General features: G+C 48.8%; 6 protein-coding genes across 6 annotated transcripts; 2 read left to right on the top strand and 4 right to left on the bottom strand.

Moving 5' to 3' along the window:
* Positions 1-783: 783 nt before the first annotated feature.
* Positions 784-1,677, bottom strand: ONS95_013972 (uncharacterized protein; the record flags this gene model as incomplete). Its single annotated transcript, XM_058507621.1, has 3 exons — positions 784-1,385; positions 1,447-1,484; positions 1,544-1,677. The coding sequence occupies 3 exons, from the start codon at positions 1,675-1,677 to the stop codon at positions 784-786; spliced, it is 774 nt and encodes a 257-aa protein (XP_058356791.1).
* Positions 1,678-1,970: 293 nt separating this feature from the next.
* ONS95_013971 (uncharacterized protein) lies at positions 1,971-2,788 on the top strand (the record flags this gene model as incomplete). The annotated part of the gene is made up of 2 exons (XM_058507620.1): positions 1,971-2,153; positions 2,219-2,788. 2 exons carry the CDS (start codon positions 1,971-1,973, stop codon positions 2,786-2,788), a joined length of 753 nt encoding a protein of 250 aa, XP_058356790.1.
* A 298-nt stretch (positions 2,789-3,086) lies between these two features.
* Positions 3,087-4,730, bottom strand: SHM2 (Serine hydroxymethyltransferase, cytosolic; the record flags this gene model as incomplete). The annotated part of the gene is made up of 4 exons (XM_058507619.1): positions 3,087-4,065; positions 4,115-4,479; positions 4,539-4,589; positions 4,686-4,730. 4 exons carry the CDS (start codon positions 4,728-4,730, stop codon positions 3,087-3,089), a joined length of 1,440 nt encoding a protein of 479 aa, XP_058356789.1.
* Positions 4,731-5,809: 1,079 nt separating this feature from the next.
* ONS95_013969 (uncharacterized protein) lies at positions 5,810-7,148 on the bottom strand (the record flags this gene model as incomplete). Its single annotated transcript, XM_058507618.1, has 4 exons — positions 5,810-5,865; positions 5,919-6,332; positions 6,385-6,722; positions 6,772-7,148. 4 exons carry the CDS (start codon positions 7,146-7,148, stop codon positions 5,810-5,812), a joined length of 1,185 nt encoding a protein of 394 aa, XP_058356788.1.
* Positions 7,149-7,354: 206 nt separating this feature from the next.
* GRC3 (Polynucleotide 5'-hydroxyl-kinase grc3) lies at positions 7,355-9,905 on the top strand (the record flags this gene model as incomplete). The annotated part of the gene is made up of 5 exons (XM_058507617.1): positions 7,355-7,424; positions 7,473-7,719; positions 7,774-7,909; positions 7,955-8,266; positions 8,322-9,905. 5 exons carry the CDS (start codon positions 7,355-7,357, stop codon positions 9,903-9,905), a joined length of 2,349 nt encoding a protein of 782 aa, XP_058356787.1.
* Positions 9,906-10,201: 296 nt separating this feature from the next.
* Positions 10,202-13,097, bottom strand: MSH2 (MutS-like protein; the record flags this gene model as incomplete). The annotated part of the gene is made up of 4 exons (XM_058507616.1): positions 10,202-10,986; positions 11,035-12,844; positions 12,892-13,023; positions 13,074-13,097. 4 exons carry the CDS (start codon positions 13,095-13,097, stop codon positions 10,202-10,204), a joined length of 2,751 nt encoding a protein of 916 aa, XP_058356786.1.
* Positions 13,098-13,205: the final 108 nt, after the last annotated feature.

The raw sequence follows: 13,205 nt of genomic DNA, 5'->3' as shown, positions 1-13,205 counted from the left end.
ATTGGGAAGTATGGGCAAGCGAGAGAGGGGGATATGAGAGATAGGGACGAGAAGCAAAATTATTTGATCATTCCTAGCGAGGATGGTTTGGTTATCAGTTGCATCTCACGGGCAGATATTCTTACGTACCAAATTTCTACAGATTACGCTTCCGGCTCGCTTGTTTGGCTGACTAACCACATTCTTCGCCTATCCCCTTCGTCTTTGTTTTCCAGTGCGTGAAGGATAAGTATCCGCAGGTTTTTGATGAATATTGTACTTGGATGCAAACATCGAAATTTTGAATATAGACTAGAAATCTAGCAACCACACTCGGGATAGTCAAGATGAAGCATTGCTGCATGATGTCTTCATTCTACCTAACACCGGGGCCTAGATGCCAGCAAATAACAATGAGCGCAGATGCGATACGTGAAGAGTTACGTCACGAAATCCTCGAAATTACCACTACTTCGAGAAAACTATGCTTCCTATTGAAGAATCAGAGAAGTGAGGCCGCAGTCTCCATGCAGGTCCAATACCGTGACGAGGACATAGACATGCATCATACTCATTCATATCTCGCTAACCGCTTGGGTAGGGGATGCCGACACTTAGAAAGCTTTACAGGACTAAGAATCTATGAATGGTGGAACTTGGTGGGAGACATATAGGAAGCATGCAGGTAGCTATGGAAACATGATCTAGCTGTGCTAGAATGCTTCTTTTTCAATCTCTTCTTTCTTCAATTGGCCTTATCGTCGCTAACACAACATCCAGGCCCTTCGCTAACAGTACAGGAACCTAAACCAACGCCCATTTACTCCCCCCATTATCCACAACCCACTTCTTGATACTCTCCACAGCACCCTCCACCCCGTCAACTACAATTGTCGGCCCACCACTCGCCAACGTCCCTAGCTGATCCGTCCATCCACCTGCCCCATGATGCCCACCTTTTCTATCTACCCACGCAGCTTGCATGCCAACCGCTCTCGCACCCACAACATCAAATGGGTTGCCACTCACCAACCACACGCTTCCAGCATCATTCTCCTTCCCAACTTTCCTCAGCAAATGTTCATACGCCTTCGGGTCCGGCTTGTAGGCATGGACTTCTTCCACAGTGACAAGATCTTTGAAGACCCACGCGTAAGCGGAGATAGCGGCAGATTTCTTAACGGATGATGAAACCATGGCATCTGTACCGTTGGAGAATACGTACGCCGTTATGTTGGGAGAGGATGATACATTTTTTAGACCAGGTGGAACGTCCGGGAAGGTGCCGAGTGAGTCGTATGCTGTCATCAGAGAAGCTATACTTTTTTCTGAGAGAGTGACGGATGATTCGGCCAGAGCATGCTTGAGTGATGCATGTGTGATCTCCGAAAATGACTTATAGAGGCCTAACAACGATACATTAGCATGTAACTCCAGAGCAAGACACGTCATTAGAAGAGTTCTAACCCATGCTATTCATTCGCCATGTGTACTCTAATTGGAATCTGCAGGGCAATATTAGACCGCCTAACTCAATGTTTAGATAAGTGTAAGGTAGACCAACCTCCGCCATAAAGCAGCGATAGACTGTGCTTTCTCGTCTCCAAAATGACTCGCTAGCTCCTTCGCAATGCTCTCTGTCGAGAGCAGAGTGCCATACAGATCAAATGCAAGAACAACATCACTGCTCGGAGCCATGTTCTCAGATTGAACTATGACACCAGCCTTGCGACAGAACAAGGGTTTGTATGAGTTGAAATGTAGAAGGAGGTAGAAGTGATACATACCGGAACTTGATAGTGGGTCTGCCGGATGACGCATGCGGGGTATGCTACCAGCCCAAATGGTCGGGATGCCTGCTCAAACAACGGTCCCTGAATATCTCTGTCAGATAGTATTTGTTCCTGTTATGAAAGCTCAAAACTGGGTAGGGGGGCATCTCAAGACTACCTTGCCGCATGTGAGCAATTGTTTGAAGACGACAATGAACGATGGTAGAAGAGTCCAACTTCCAACTTTTCAGAGACTGTCTGTCCACCCAACTCATCGAGAATTCTACCACAAGCACAGCCAAGAAACCCCGTAGAGCGAGAGCCGGACGCAAGAATGCTATTAAGCCTGTTAACCAGACAGATGAGCCGAATGATGCTGAGGAGCTTGGCGAGTTCATAGATGTAAGCTTTCCGAGCAACACAATGTCAGGATTTGCTATCGATCAGACATTGAAACAAGTCAATAGTACCTCGCGACAGAAATTTTCGCCAATCTCCCAGCCGATCTCAGGACAATGACATATTCTATTTGGCTCAACACGCCTTCTCTTCAAGCCAAATACTCCGATCCGCTACCCACCAGTACAAATAGCAATATCCTTGGCTCCCTGCCCCAAAGCATAGCCGACACCTTAACAACCTACTCCCTGCTTCCAGTGCATAAAACCACCGACGAATATCTAAACCCTGTACTCTCAACCTACATTAACACTCTCCTCACGCCACCGCCACCACCACGGACAACCAGCAACCAAGCAACTGAATGCGAGATTTGCGGTCGGTCCTGGATTTCCTTGACGTATCACCACTTGATACCGAAGAGTGTACATGCGAAAGTCTTGAAGCGAGGGTGGCACACAGAGGATCAGTTGGAGAATGTCGCTTGGTTGTGTAGAGCGTGTCATAGTTTCGTTCATAGGGTTGCGAATGGGGAGGAGTTGGCGAAGGATTTCTTTACTGTGGAGAGCTTGGTTGAGAGGGAGGATGTGAGGAGGTTTGCAGAGTGGGTTGGGAGGGTTAGATGGAAGGCTAGATGAGAGTGTGGTGCCTCGATTATTTGTTGCAGAGGGATTCATTTCCTATTGTTCTCGGTCAGCGAGGGCGGAGTAAACACGCCAGTTAAGCGAAAATGATCAAGAACCCATGCAAACGGTGAAGGTAATTATGTTGAAGTTGCTTATTGCATTCATTGTTAAATTTGGCGATTCTGTATGGTCCCCTTGACTCCGTGATATCTAAATGGCTGAGTTGAAGTAGCCAGAAGAGACCCACCCCACGCATTCATGCTTTTTGTTGAATAACTCCTTGGCGCCTTTTGATGATACAACATTCATTCTAAACTCTCCAGCCCTCGACAGGGAGAGGGAAACTGCCAGCCCAAGCAGCAATTTCCTTTCTCATCTCGTTGATCTTCTCAACTTCGCCACCCGCGACCTTGGCCTTGAAGTCCTTGAGCTTGTTGTCGCTCTTGGGTAGTGCGCCTTGAACTTCCTTACAGATCTTAATGCACTGATCGATGTAGTCTGCGACCTTGATGAAGGCCACCTCACCGAAACCACGGGATGTCATGGCTGGAGTGCCGATACGGATACCGCATGGGGTAAGAGCCGATTTGTCCCCTGGAATGGAGTTCTTGTTGCAAGCAATGTTGACTTGCTCCAAAACAGCCTCAACACGGGCGCCATCAAGTGCTTGTGGTCGGAGATCAAGAAGAACCATGTGGGAGTCAGTTCCGTCAGCTACGAGCTTGTAACCGAGCTTCTTGAACTCAACCTCAAGAGCCTTGGCATTTTTCACAACCTGCTCTTGGTATTGCTTGAACTCAGGGGTAGTAGCTTGCTTAAGAGCAACGGCGAGGGCAGTGATTGTGTGGTTGTGAGGGCCACCTTGGTGACCTGGGAAGACAGAGAAGTTGATAGGGCCCTCTAGATCGTAGAGAGTCTCCTTTCCAGTCTTAGCGTCAGTCTTGCGGACACCCTTACGGAAGAATATCATCGCGCCTCGGGGACCACGGAGAGACTTGTGTGTAGTAGTGGTAACGATATCGGCATGCTCAAATGGGCTTGGGATGACACCAGCGGCGATAAGACCAGAGATGTGAGCCATATCGACGACAAGGTAGGCACCGACAAGGTCAGCGATCTTGCGCATGCGGGCATAATCGATCAATCGGCAGTATGCTGAAGTACCAGCGACAAGAACCTTGGGTCTATACATCAAGGCGTTCTCTTCGAGTCTGTCATAGTCGATGATGCCGGTGTCGAGATTTACTCGGTATGGGAAGGTTTCAAAGTAGGTAGAGACGGCAGAGATCCTAATTTCTCATTAGTTGGTACGACTTGCGAGGGATAGGCTGTACAGACTTTCTTTGGGGAGTCTGATAGCCGTGGCTCAAATGGCCACCGTGAGGCAGATCAAGGCCCATAAGTCTATCATGAGGTTTCATGATTGCCTGGTACACCTGCAGATTGGCAGGGCTACCACTCAAGCATTGGACGTTGACGCCCCATTTCTCGGATTCGAGGTTGAAGGCCTTGAGTGCGCGAGCTTGGCAAGTCAACTCGATCGAGTCGATATGCTGGTTTCCACCGTAGTATCGGGCCCCTGGGTAACCCTCAGAGTATTTGTTGGACATTGGGGACCCCAATGCATCGAATACGGCGCGGGAGGTAACATTCTCGGATGCAATGAGGATAATTGATTCTCTTTGACGTTGGATCTCAAGTTTCTATAAGAAAGTCCAATGAGCATGGATGGTCCGGCTCTGTCATTAGGGAATCTACTTACCATAATCTCCGCGATTTCTGGGTCGGTGTCAAGGAGGGACTTCTCCAGCATCTATTGTAACGTGTCGGTCAGCAAAGGCGCGCGCACATCCCATCAACACTTCATTCAATTCGATTAACTCGCAGACGCAGGGATGGTCAAGCTTACGTCCTTGTGGGACTCAGTGAGAGCATAGCTGCTGTTAGTTGCCATGGTTGCGGTTGTGGTAGTCTGGTATTTGGGAGATTTGGAAATTTCTCGAGAAGACGTTGAAGAGGAAATAGGGAAAAGAAGGTGAGTGAGTCTTCACCAAAGAAAATTCAAAGTTCGGCGCTTTTAGGGAACCCCTCAGCCCCTCATCCCTCATTCTCTAGGTACAGGGGTCCGTCCGCTGATCGGACGCGGGGCCCTTGTTGGGGTGGGAATCCCAAGTGCCAGTGCCAGTGCTACTCGCTGATGGTAGCAAGGGAGGTTCATGTAAATTACAAACGTCGTGCCGGGCGGTTGTAAACACATGTTACTTTAAGCATTGTCTAGCCATCGTTTACCTTACCTACGTGTGCTCGGGAGGTACAGTAGAAGTACAAATCGACTCGAGTCCTCTTCCACAGCAGTTCCCATTCCATCAATTTCTTGTCCTAACATGAAAACAATATTTGAAGGATAGAAGGCATTGAAATTTTCATCCCTTTGGCAAGGCTTCTTCATGCAAGCATCATTTATCACAGGGAGGCCTTGAAAGGGTTCAAGACTTCTGTATCCTGTTCTTACGGACGTGGGCGAGGCGGGTCAGAAAAACTGGTGATCTTCAAAGCTTACTAGGCGAGGCGCAACAAAACAAAGCCGTAGGAATGGGTACTCTTTAAGGCCTCGCACTCTAGCATTCATCAAGTGGAACAGAGGGTGGGTATAAATGCTAGTACACGATGCATTCTTCAGTCAAACATCGCCCAGTTCACACCACAGCCTTTCATGCCGAACCACCTTTCTTGACGTCCTTGTGTTTGAGTTTCTTCTTCTTTCCCCGACGCTCCTCTTCTGTCAACTTCGAGCCTCTAGCAGATATCGACTTCGGGTGTGGCTGTTGACTCCGGGATGAGGAACTCATTGACGGGCTGTGGTCACCTGCGCTAGACCTTGGCAGATTTGAAGAAGATTCGGGGCGGTCTGAACTACCACCGACAGCTAGGGCGTGTGAGTAGGTTAGTGGTTTGGGAGGAGGTATTGGGGTCTTTGAGACGGGAATCTTTGCTGGGGTCGGTAGAGGCAGTGTTCCTGTGTTCTCCTTAGTCTCAATTGACAGTGACCGATTGTCTGCTAGCTTTCTCTGAAATATGGTCTGCTTTTTCTTCAATCGTTTTAGCTCTCTGTGGTCACTAGTACTCATTATGCTGGACGAACTGTGCTTAGACTTTTTCTCGCCCTCTTCTCTATGCTTTCTCTTTTTGTCCTTCTTGGATATACCATCGGGTGAAGACGCATGGACATTCGTGTTGGGGTGGGGCCGCAAAGGCAGTGGTGGACCATCATCCATATCTTCATCGGAATCTTCGTCGGTCCTGGCAGTACTATTGACCTTGGGAATAGGGCGACTGGTAGCGGAAGGTGCGTCTTCCATTTCCTCATCAGACGAACTCGAGCCAATTGTGCCAGGTTTTGCAGCTCCGAAGCCAATTGGGTGAAAACGCATCTTCAATCCTCGGGGCTGTTGTCGAACAGGCTTTCGAGCTGGGATCGTCGCCCTGGCTGGATTTGCGGTCGTTGGATCTTTGGCGACTTGTTGAAGATGGAAAATTTGATCGATCTCTCTCGAGGCTTCAAATGCCTTTCAGCTACGAGCGCTAGGAAGACGGATTCAAGTACTTACTAGCTTTGTAGCCTGCATCTGAGCTGGGCACCAATATTCTGGTATACGCCGTCTCCTCGGCCGAGTCTTTCATGAAACCGTAATCATCTCCATCGTGCGTTAATATCGGCTTACCGTTCTTTGCGTCCAGCAGAGACATAGCCTCAATTGAAGAGATTGGTACTGAAGCTGGGGCCGTGAAATACCATATCTGTTTTCCTTCCAGGCTTGACTTGCTTAATATTTGCGACGCCCTCGATGTTACATCTATTGATGCAAGGTCGAAACCAGGAGGAGCTTTGTATGGCGTAGGTGCCGTGACCGAGACAGTGTTGGTAGGAGCCTGCTTTGAAGGTTTCCTATGAACAATAAGTACTTATCGCACAGAGCTTCCAACCTACAACATACTTGGTAGGCTCAATGGCCACTGGAGACTGGTCGGAAGCATCGTCAGAAGCTTCCCCATCCTCGCTGCTCTCGTCGCTTTCCTCACTCTCGCCTTCACTTGAGCAGCTGCTTCCAGAGGGTGCCGGCAGTCTGCCATTGGCTTTTGATGAAGACTTGGCTGGCTTCGCAGATGACGAGGAGCCATCGTCATCGCTATCTAGGCTTCCCTCTGAATTCTCATCCGCAGCCTCGTCTTTCTCCTCCTCGTCGTCGCTGTCTTGGACAAATTCTTCGCTCTTGTATGCTGTGGGAGGAAGGGGCTTCATCGTAGCCTTGTTGGTCTTCGCGGACTTGTCCTTCTTCTCCGAGTCTCGGGATTTGGATTTCGTAGACGCCATCGCGATCGGTATCGTGTCCGAGGATTACAAAACAATGTGATGCCAGGAATTGGTTTCGATCACACCTTTGGTTGTGGAGCGCGAGTTGAGGGAACTTTTTTTTGACAACGGTCCGAAGATTCTCCGACCGACATGGAGCCTTGTCATGTCTCACAGTCCGCTCGATTTTGATACTTACTCCGACTACCTCACTAGGTAAGCACGAAATGGCTGCGGAAGGTACTGTAATGTCCTCATATAAAAGAAGAAAATTAGATGTGTCACCGACAAAACCTCGTAAGTGGGCATTATTTTGTTGTACCACGTAATGTTAACAGCCCTCAGGATTGAGTGCATTTGCTGCAAGACAGGCTCTGAAGAGCAACACCAGTAGTCCGAAAAGTCCTGCAAAAAAGGACGAATCTGCAACTGGCTCGGAAGCTGCTAAGAGTACGGATCTGAATGACCCAGTCTTGGACGCCCCGGTCACCTTAGATCCCCAAAATCCTATCGGAAATACAACCTACCAAGATGCTACAAGCTCGTATATCACTGCAAATCATAAACTGGATGAAGAGCCCCAGCTCGCATCGTATGAGGCTGTCCGTCAATGGTATCTGTAGCACTCATACTAACCTGGTAGCAGATTTGAATCACGTGGCGGGTCTTCAGGTTTGTTGCTACAGCGGCCAGCAGTCTCACTGTCATCGTTCAAGCCGGGCAAGAGCAATGTGAAATGCTTGGGAGTTGGTGCAATCCGTGTTAAAGTAGCCCCTGGTGAGGTAAGTTGTGCAATGATCGTACAAGCGAGATTCTAACTTCACCAGCGTCTTGTTATTGTTGGCCAGTATGAGCTCTGCATCCAAGGCGGCCAAGTCACTCTCTTAGGAGCAACCTTACAACCTTCAAAAACATCGTATCGCGTGTTTTCTGCGTCTTCTCACTCACTACCAGTACTAAGATGTGTGTCGACTGATGTAAGTTCGGCCGATATCGTGCTTCGAAACTGTAGCAGCGGACTTGAAGATCTAGAGACGCTGTCACCACTTTTTGGGAAGTTATGGAGCCCTCATGCTGGACCGTTCGGTGCAGAATACGAAGATTCGATGTTGAAGATCCAGAATTGTACATTCAAGATTGTAAGTCCAATCCACCGAAGCTAAATTCTAGCACAGACTAATTCAATATGTGTAGCTCTTCTCGTCGAAGCTCGATTTGCAGTCTAACTATCTGCAGCCCCTCGTATCACCTCCAGAATGGAACCTGCTCCTATCTAGATTATCCAAGCCAACAGAGACGAAGTGCATAGTCATGGTCTGCGGGCCAAAATCATCGGGCAAATCAACATTTACGAAGCTACTGTGTAACCGACTACTTTCAGGAATCCGAGGAATGGCTGATGCGTCCCAAGGTATCGCGCTATTAGACTTAGATCCCGGCCAGCCTGAATACTCACCACCTGGGCAGCTGGCTCTTGTACATGTCCAAGTCCCAAACTTTGGGCCACCATTCTCTCACCCCATACCACCCGAAAAGAGCAAGATAATACGTGCTCATTCTATTGCATCGATATCACCCTCTTCAGACCCAGGTCTGTATATGGCATGTGCTCTTGACCTCTTATCTCACTACCGAGCCACAGGGTCAGCAGTAAGGGATTGTCCTCTGATCATTAACACTCCTGGATGGGTGTTCGGCACAGGCTTGGAAATTTTAGTCGACTTAATCCACCGAGTAAAGCCAACGGAAGTCATATACATGTCTCAAGACGGTCCGCCAGAAGTTGTTGACACGCTCAGAGAAGCTATCCACTCGAAGCAACTGCTCACCGTACCTTCACAAACTAGCGAATACACAACTCGAACAGCGGCCCATCTCAGAACTATGCAAGCAATGTCCTACTTCCACCTAATTACAAGAAACACAGGCAGTCTGAATTGGAGTGGTACACCGCTTACGTCGATTCCGCCCTGGGAAGTACGATATTCAGGAGAGGATCCAGGAATACTTGGCGTTATGTGCTATGGCGAGCAGCCACCACCAGAACTCCTTGTAGATACCATCACTGGCTCGCTCGTCGCAGTCGTTGTAATCGACGACATGTTCGCTATACTTGGTCGTGATAACGGTCAACAAGAGGGCTACGTAGGCTGTCCAGCCCAGGAGGGCAATTTCGATGCAGAGATCCGCGTCCTCGACCACTCCAATGAACCACCACGGATCGAAAAACCTCTGATCTTGCCCACACCAGCTGAACAGATCCCTTATTTCAATCCGGCGAATGCCATCACACTCGATCCGAGATATTCACATTCTATTGGCATTGCTCTTGTTCGCGGTATCGACGTGCGGCGCCGGCGGATCCAGTTGCTGAGTCCAGTCTCACCAAGTATCATTGACGAGATCAACGCATCGGGAAAGACGATAGTGCTTGTTAGTGGGAAGTTGGATACACCCGGATGGGCTTATACAGAAGAGCTGAACATGACAATCGCTCTGGAGAAAACAGCCGAAAAGCTACCGCTGAAAATTGCCCTTGCTGGGGAAGCCGATATGGACCTAGATAATGCAGACGTTGATGATGATCTTGATGATGATTATTTAGAAGAAGGAGACGTGCAGACCATTGAAGGTAGGGACAGTCAACGCGCTGCTGGAGATAGATTTCGAGACGCACCTTGGGTGGAGAGACTGGATGGATCCAAAGGCAGAGGAGTCGGGGCGAGGGTGTGGAGAGTAAGGAGAGATCTGGGGAGGCTGGGAGATGGAGGCGAATGATTCCATTGATCTAATTTAGAATTGATACCCCGCGGCGATGCGCCTTCCGAACATTTCGCACCAACTCGCCTCTTGCACAGCCGTGTTTATCTACTTCACAGGGGTTGCAAAACTTGCTTGAAGAAATTTCAATGCTGGTGTTGGTCATGTCACGTCCTATATTCCTCCCGCATATCTCTATTGTACAATGAGCGCCGCCACACATGGACACCATGACAGCTGCCTGCTATTCAGCAACGCAACCAGCTAGTCCCCAATCCCTAACGCCAAGAAATCAAAGACCAAAATTTCACAGTTTACAACGCCTTTACGCTCTGGAAGAACGGATTCGCCAGCAACTTTTCGTCTCCTTTCACCAACTCCAGCATTTTAGAAGTCATTTCCTCCTTGGTCAAATCCTTCCCTTCGCACTGCTCTTTCCATCTCAGCAACACGTCCTTCAATAGCGCGCTCCCCTCCTCAACGTCCTCTTTCCCATACTTGACGGTCTGCCCCTCATGTTTACTTGTGAAGTCCTCGAGCTCATCTGCTTTCCGTTTCGCCATATTGACAACTTTCTCGGGGAAACGAACCAGCTCTGCGACATGAATCCCAAAACTCTGGTCACAGACACCTTCTTCGACTTTGTAGAGGAGTGTGACCTCCCTCTTCGCTTTGCCATTGTCATCAATGTGCGCGACAACGTGGAGATTCTGGACTTGGGGGTACTGGTCCACTAGAGCAGTAAGTTCGTGGAAGTGAGTAGCAAACATGGAGAAGCATCCGATCTCTTTGACAATGTGTTCTGAAATTGCCCAGGCCAGACCGAAACCATCGTATGTGCTAGTACCGCGCCCAAGCTCGTCAATGATAATGAGAGATTCCGAGGTTGCAGATTTTAGGATGTTGGCGGTCTCGAGCATTTCTGCCATAAAGGTGGACACGCCCTTGAGCTGAGAGTCACTCGCCCCGACGCGCGCAAGTATGCAGTCGAATATCGTGAGCTCCGCCTCATCGCAGGGAACGAAACACCCAATCTGAGCCATCAAGGCAATTACACCAATTTGACGGATATAGGTCGACTTACCGCCCATGTTGGGGCCTGCGCGAGTTAGTACATAAAGCATATAGATAGCAACGTAATACACACCAGTAATAATTAAGAATTCCGACGATCCTCTTTCGAGTGTGACATCGTTGGTGATAAACTGAATATGATCCTGCATCTCCATGCATGGATGTCGTGCTTCCTTCAGAATAGTATTACCCTCGCCTCTTGGATGCATCTTTGGCCGAACATACGATGTTGGCGCATGAATTGAGCAATGGGCAAAGCTGATGATGACGTCCATGTGGGCTAGAACGCCAGCCAGGAGCTCCAAGACTGGGCAGTACGAGGCCGCTACACTGACGACTTCGTTAACCAGGCTGCTCTGAGTACGGTTGTAGTTCTCAGAGAGCTGATCAAACTCACGCCGAATGCTTTGCAGCTTCTGGGTCGTGAAATAGACACCGTTCTTCTGTGTTGAACATTCTTGATATTTCTGCTTGTTTCGAATGCAAGCAGCTTCGGTTCTCGTAAGTCGCATGCACCAACCGTGGACTTTGTGATTTTCCAGGAAGAGTTTCTTGTCAATTTCTTGGCCAAGATCTTGGCTGGCGTTTCTGTGCTCTTGGTCCATCTCAACTCTCATCTTGTCAAGCTTCTTTCTAATAATTCGAAGACCGTCGTCAAACTCCGGTTTGATGATGTATTCGTGATTTTGTGCGGCTTCCATGTCAACGGTTGTCTCCACCATTTCTTGCAGCTTGGCAAGACTGTCCAGGTACTCTCGTAACTTAATGGTGTAGGTCTCTTCCAGAGGGTCACGGTATCTCTCATCCATTACACCTTCCAGGGTAGCAATAAACCCAGGAAGACGACCGACTAATTGCCATGCCCTGACAACATCCTCGAGGCTTGCCATTTTCCGTTGGAATCTTTTGGTCATCCGGTAGATGTCTGGAATCTGCTTCATGTGCTCCTCTTGAATTGTTTGCCGTAACTCAGAATCCTCCACGAATGCTTCCACAAGCTGCTGCCGCTTCTCAATTTCATCTTTGCTCATCAAGGGTTGCTTCAGCCATTGTGCCAGGAGTCGACTTCCTACAGGAGTTTTGCAGTGGTTCAAGAGTCCAAAGACGGACATGGTTTTGGCACCATCTCTGGGTCCAGGCATCAGATTCAATGCCTTCAATGCAGCAGCATCGAGCTTCATGAACTGAGACAGATCATGCTGATACAGCTGGTATTGACCGAAATTTGATGGATCGTGTAGCACTCCTAGATACTTTATCAATGCAGCGGCAGAGCCCATAGCAAGTTTCAGATCGGTCTGCGGGAGAGTTCCAGCAGCTTTCTCATCTTTTAATAACCTTGCCAGGTCCTGGTCGATGTCCTTGGTGCCAAAGTCGCCACCTGCCCGTTCTGAAATGGCAATACCACAGCTATCGATGATTGCCTTCAATTTGTTCATCTCCACATCCTTGTCCGTCTTGTCCACCTGGATCAAGCATTCTTTGACGCCCAGCTGGATGAGGAGGGACTCGAAGTTCGAATACAAATCGTTGTCGAGGAATTCCGAAACTCCCAATTCCCTTACACTTGCATCTGCGAAGCACACTCCAACATTCCTTGCCTCGGAGGCCTTTGCAGACACCTTTACTGCAAGGATAATTGGAGCCGCATCGAATTGGCCGCCCAACTCCTCCTCAATATCCTGTAGGTTTCCGGGAGATGCTTGTTTGATGATCTTCCAGTTCATCTTGCCAGAGTTTCCCCATACTTCGATCCTCTTCCCCAGACGGAACAGGGCTTCTCGTAGGAAATTCCTGTAAACAGTGATGGTCATGGTGACGGAAGGAAGACCGGTCGAATCATTCTTGCCCAATTGTCGTAGAACAGAAGTTGTTTTGTAGACCTATCAGCGTAAATTGTGAGAACGCCATGAACACAGGATTTTCTCACTGTTCGGGCGATAAAAGAGGCGTCATCGCCATGTGCCGTGTACCAGTCACCTCGGTCAAAAACTCTGATGGTTTCATGGTCCTTTATTGGCAGAGACTTGAAGAACCTGATGAACCCGCCTTCGTCGTCAACCTACAGTTCTTAGCATCATTTCAGTGGGGTGGCAAGGTGTTTGAGCATACCTTCAATTCTGGTCGAGAAGACATGTTGATTTTTGGGGATATTCTCTCATGTGAACTTGTTGTGTTGCCGATTCCCTATTCACGACTCATATACAATTCCCAATGCCCTGAAAGTGCTCCACGAGAAATCGC

This window comes from Cadophora gregata (genome assembly GCF_030347475.1).
Source record: "Cadophora gregata isolate MNR1 chromosome Unknown scaffold_8, whole genome shotgun sequence".
Classification (NCBI taxonomy): Eukaryota; Fungi; Ascomycota; class Leotiomycetes; order Helotiales; family Ploettnerulaceae; genus Cadophora; species Cadophora gregata.
This window is presented reverse-complemented; position numbering and strand designations above follow the sequence as displayed.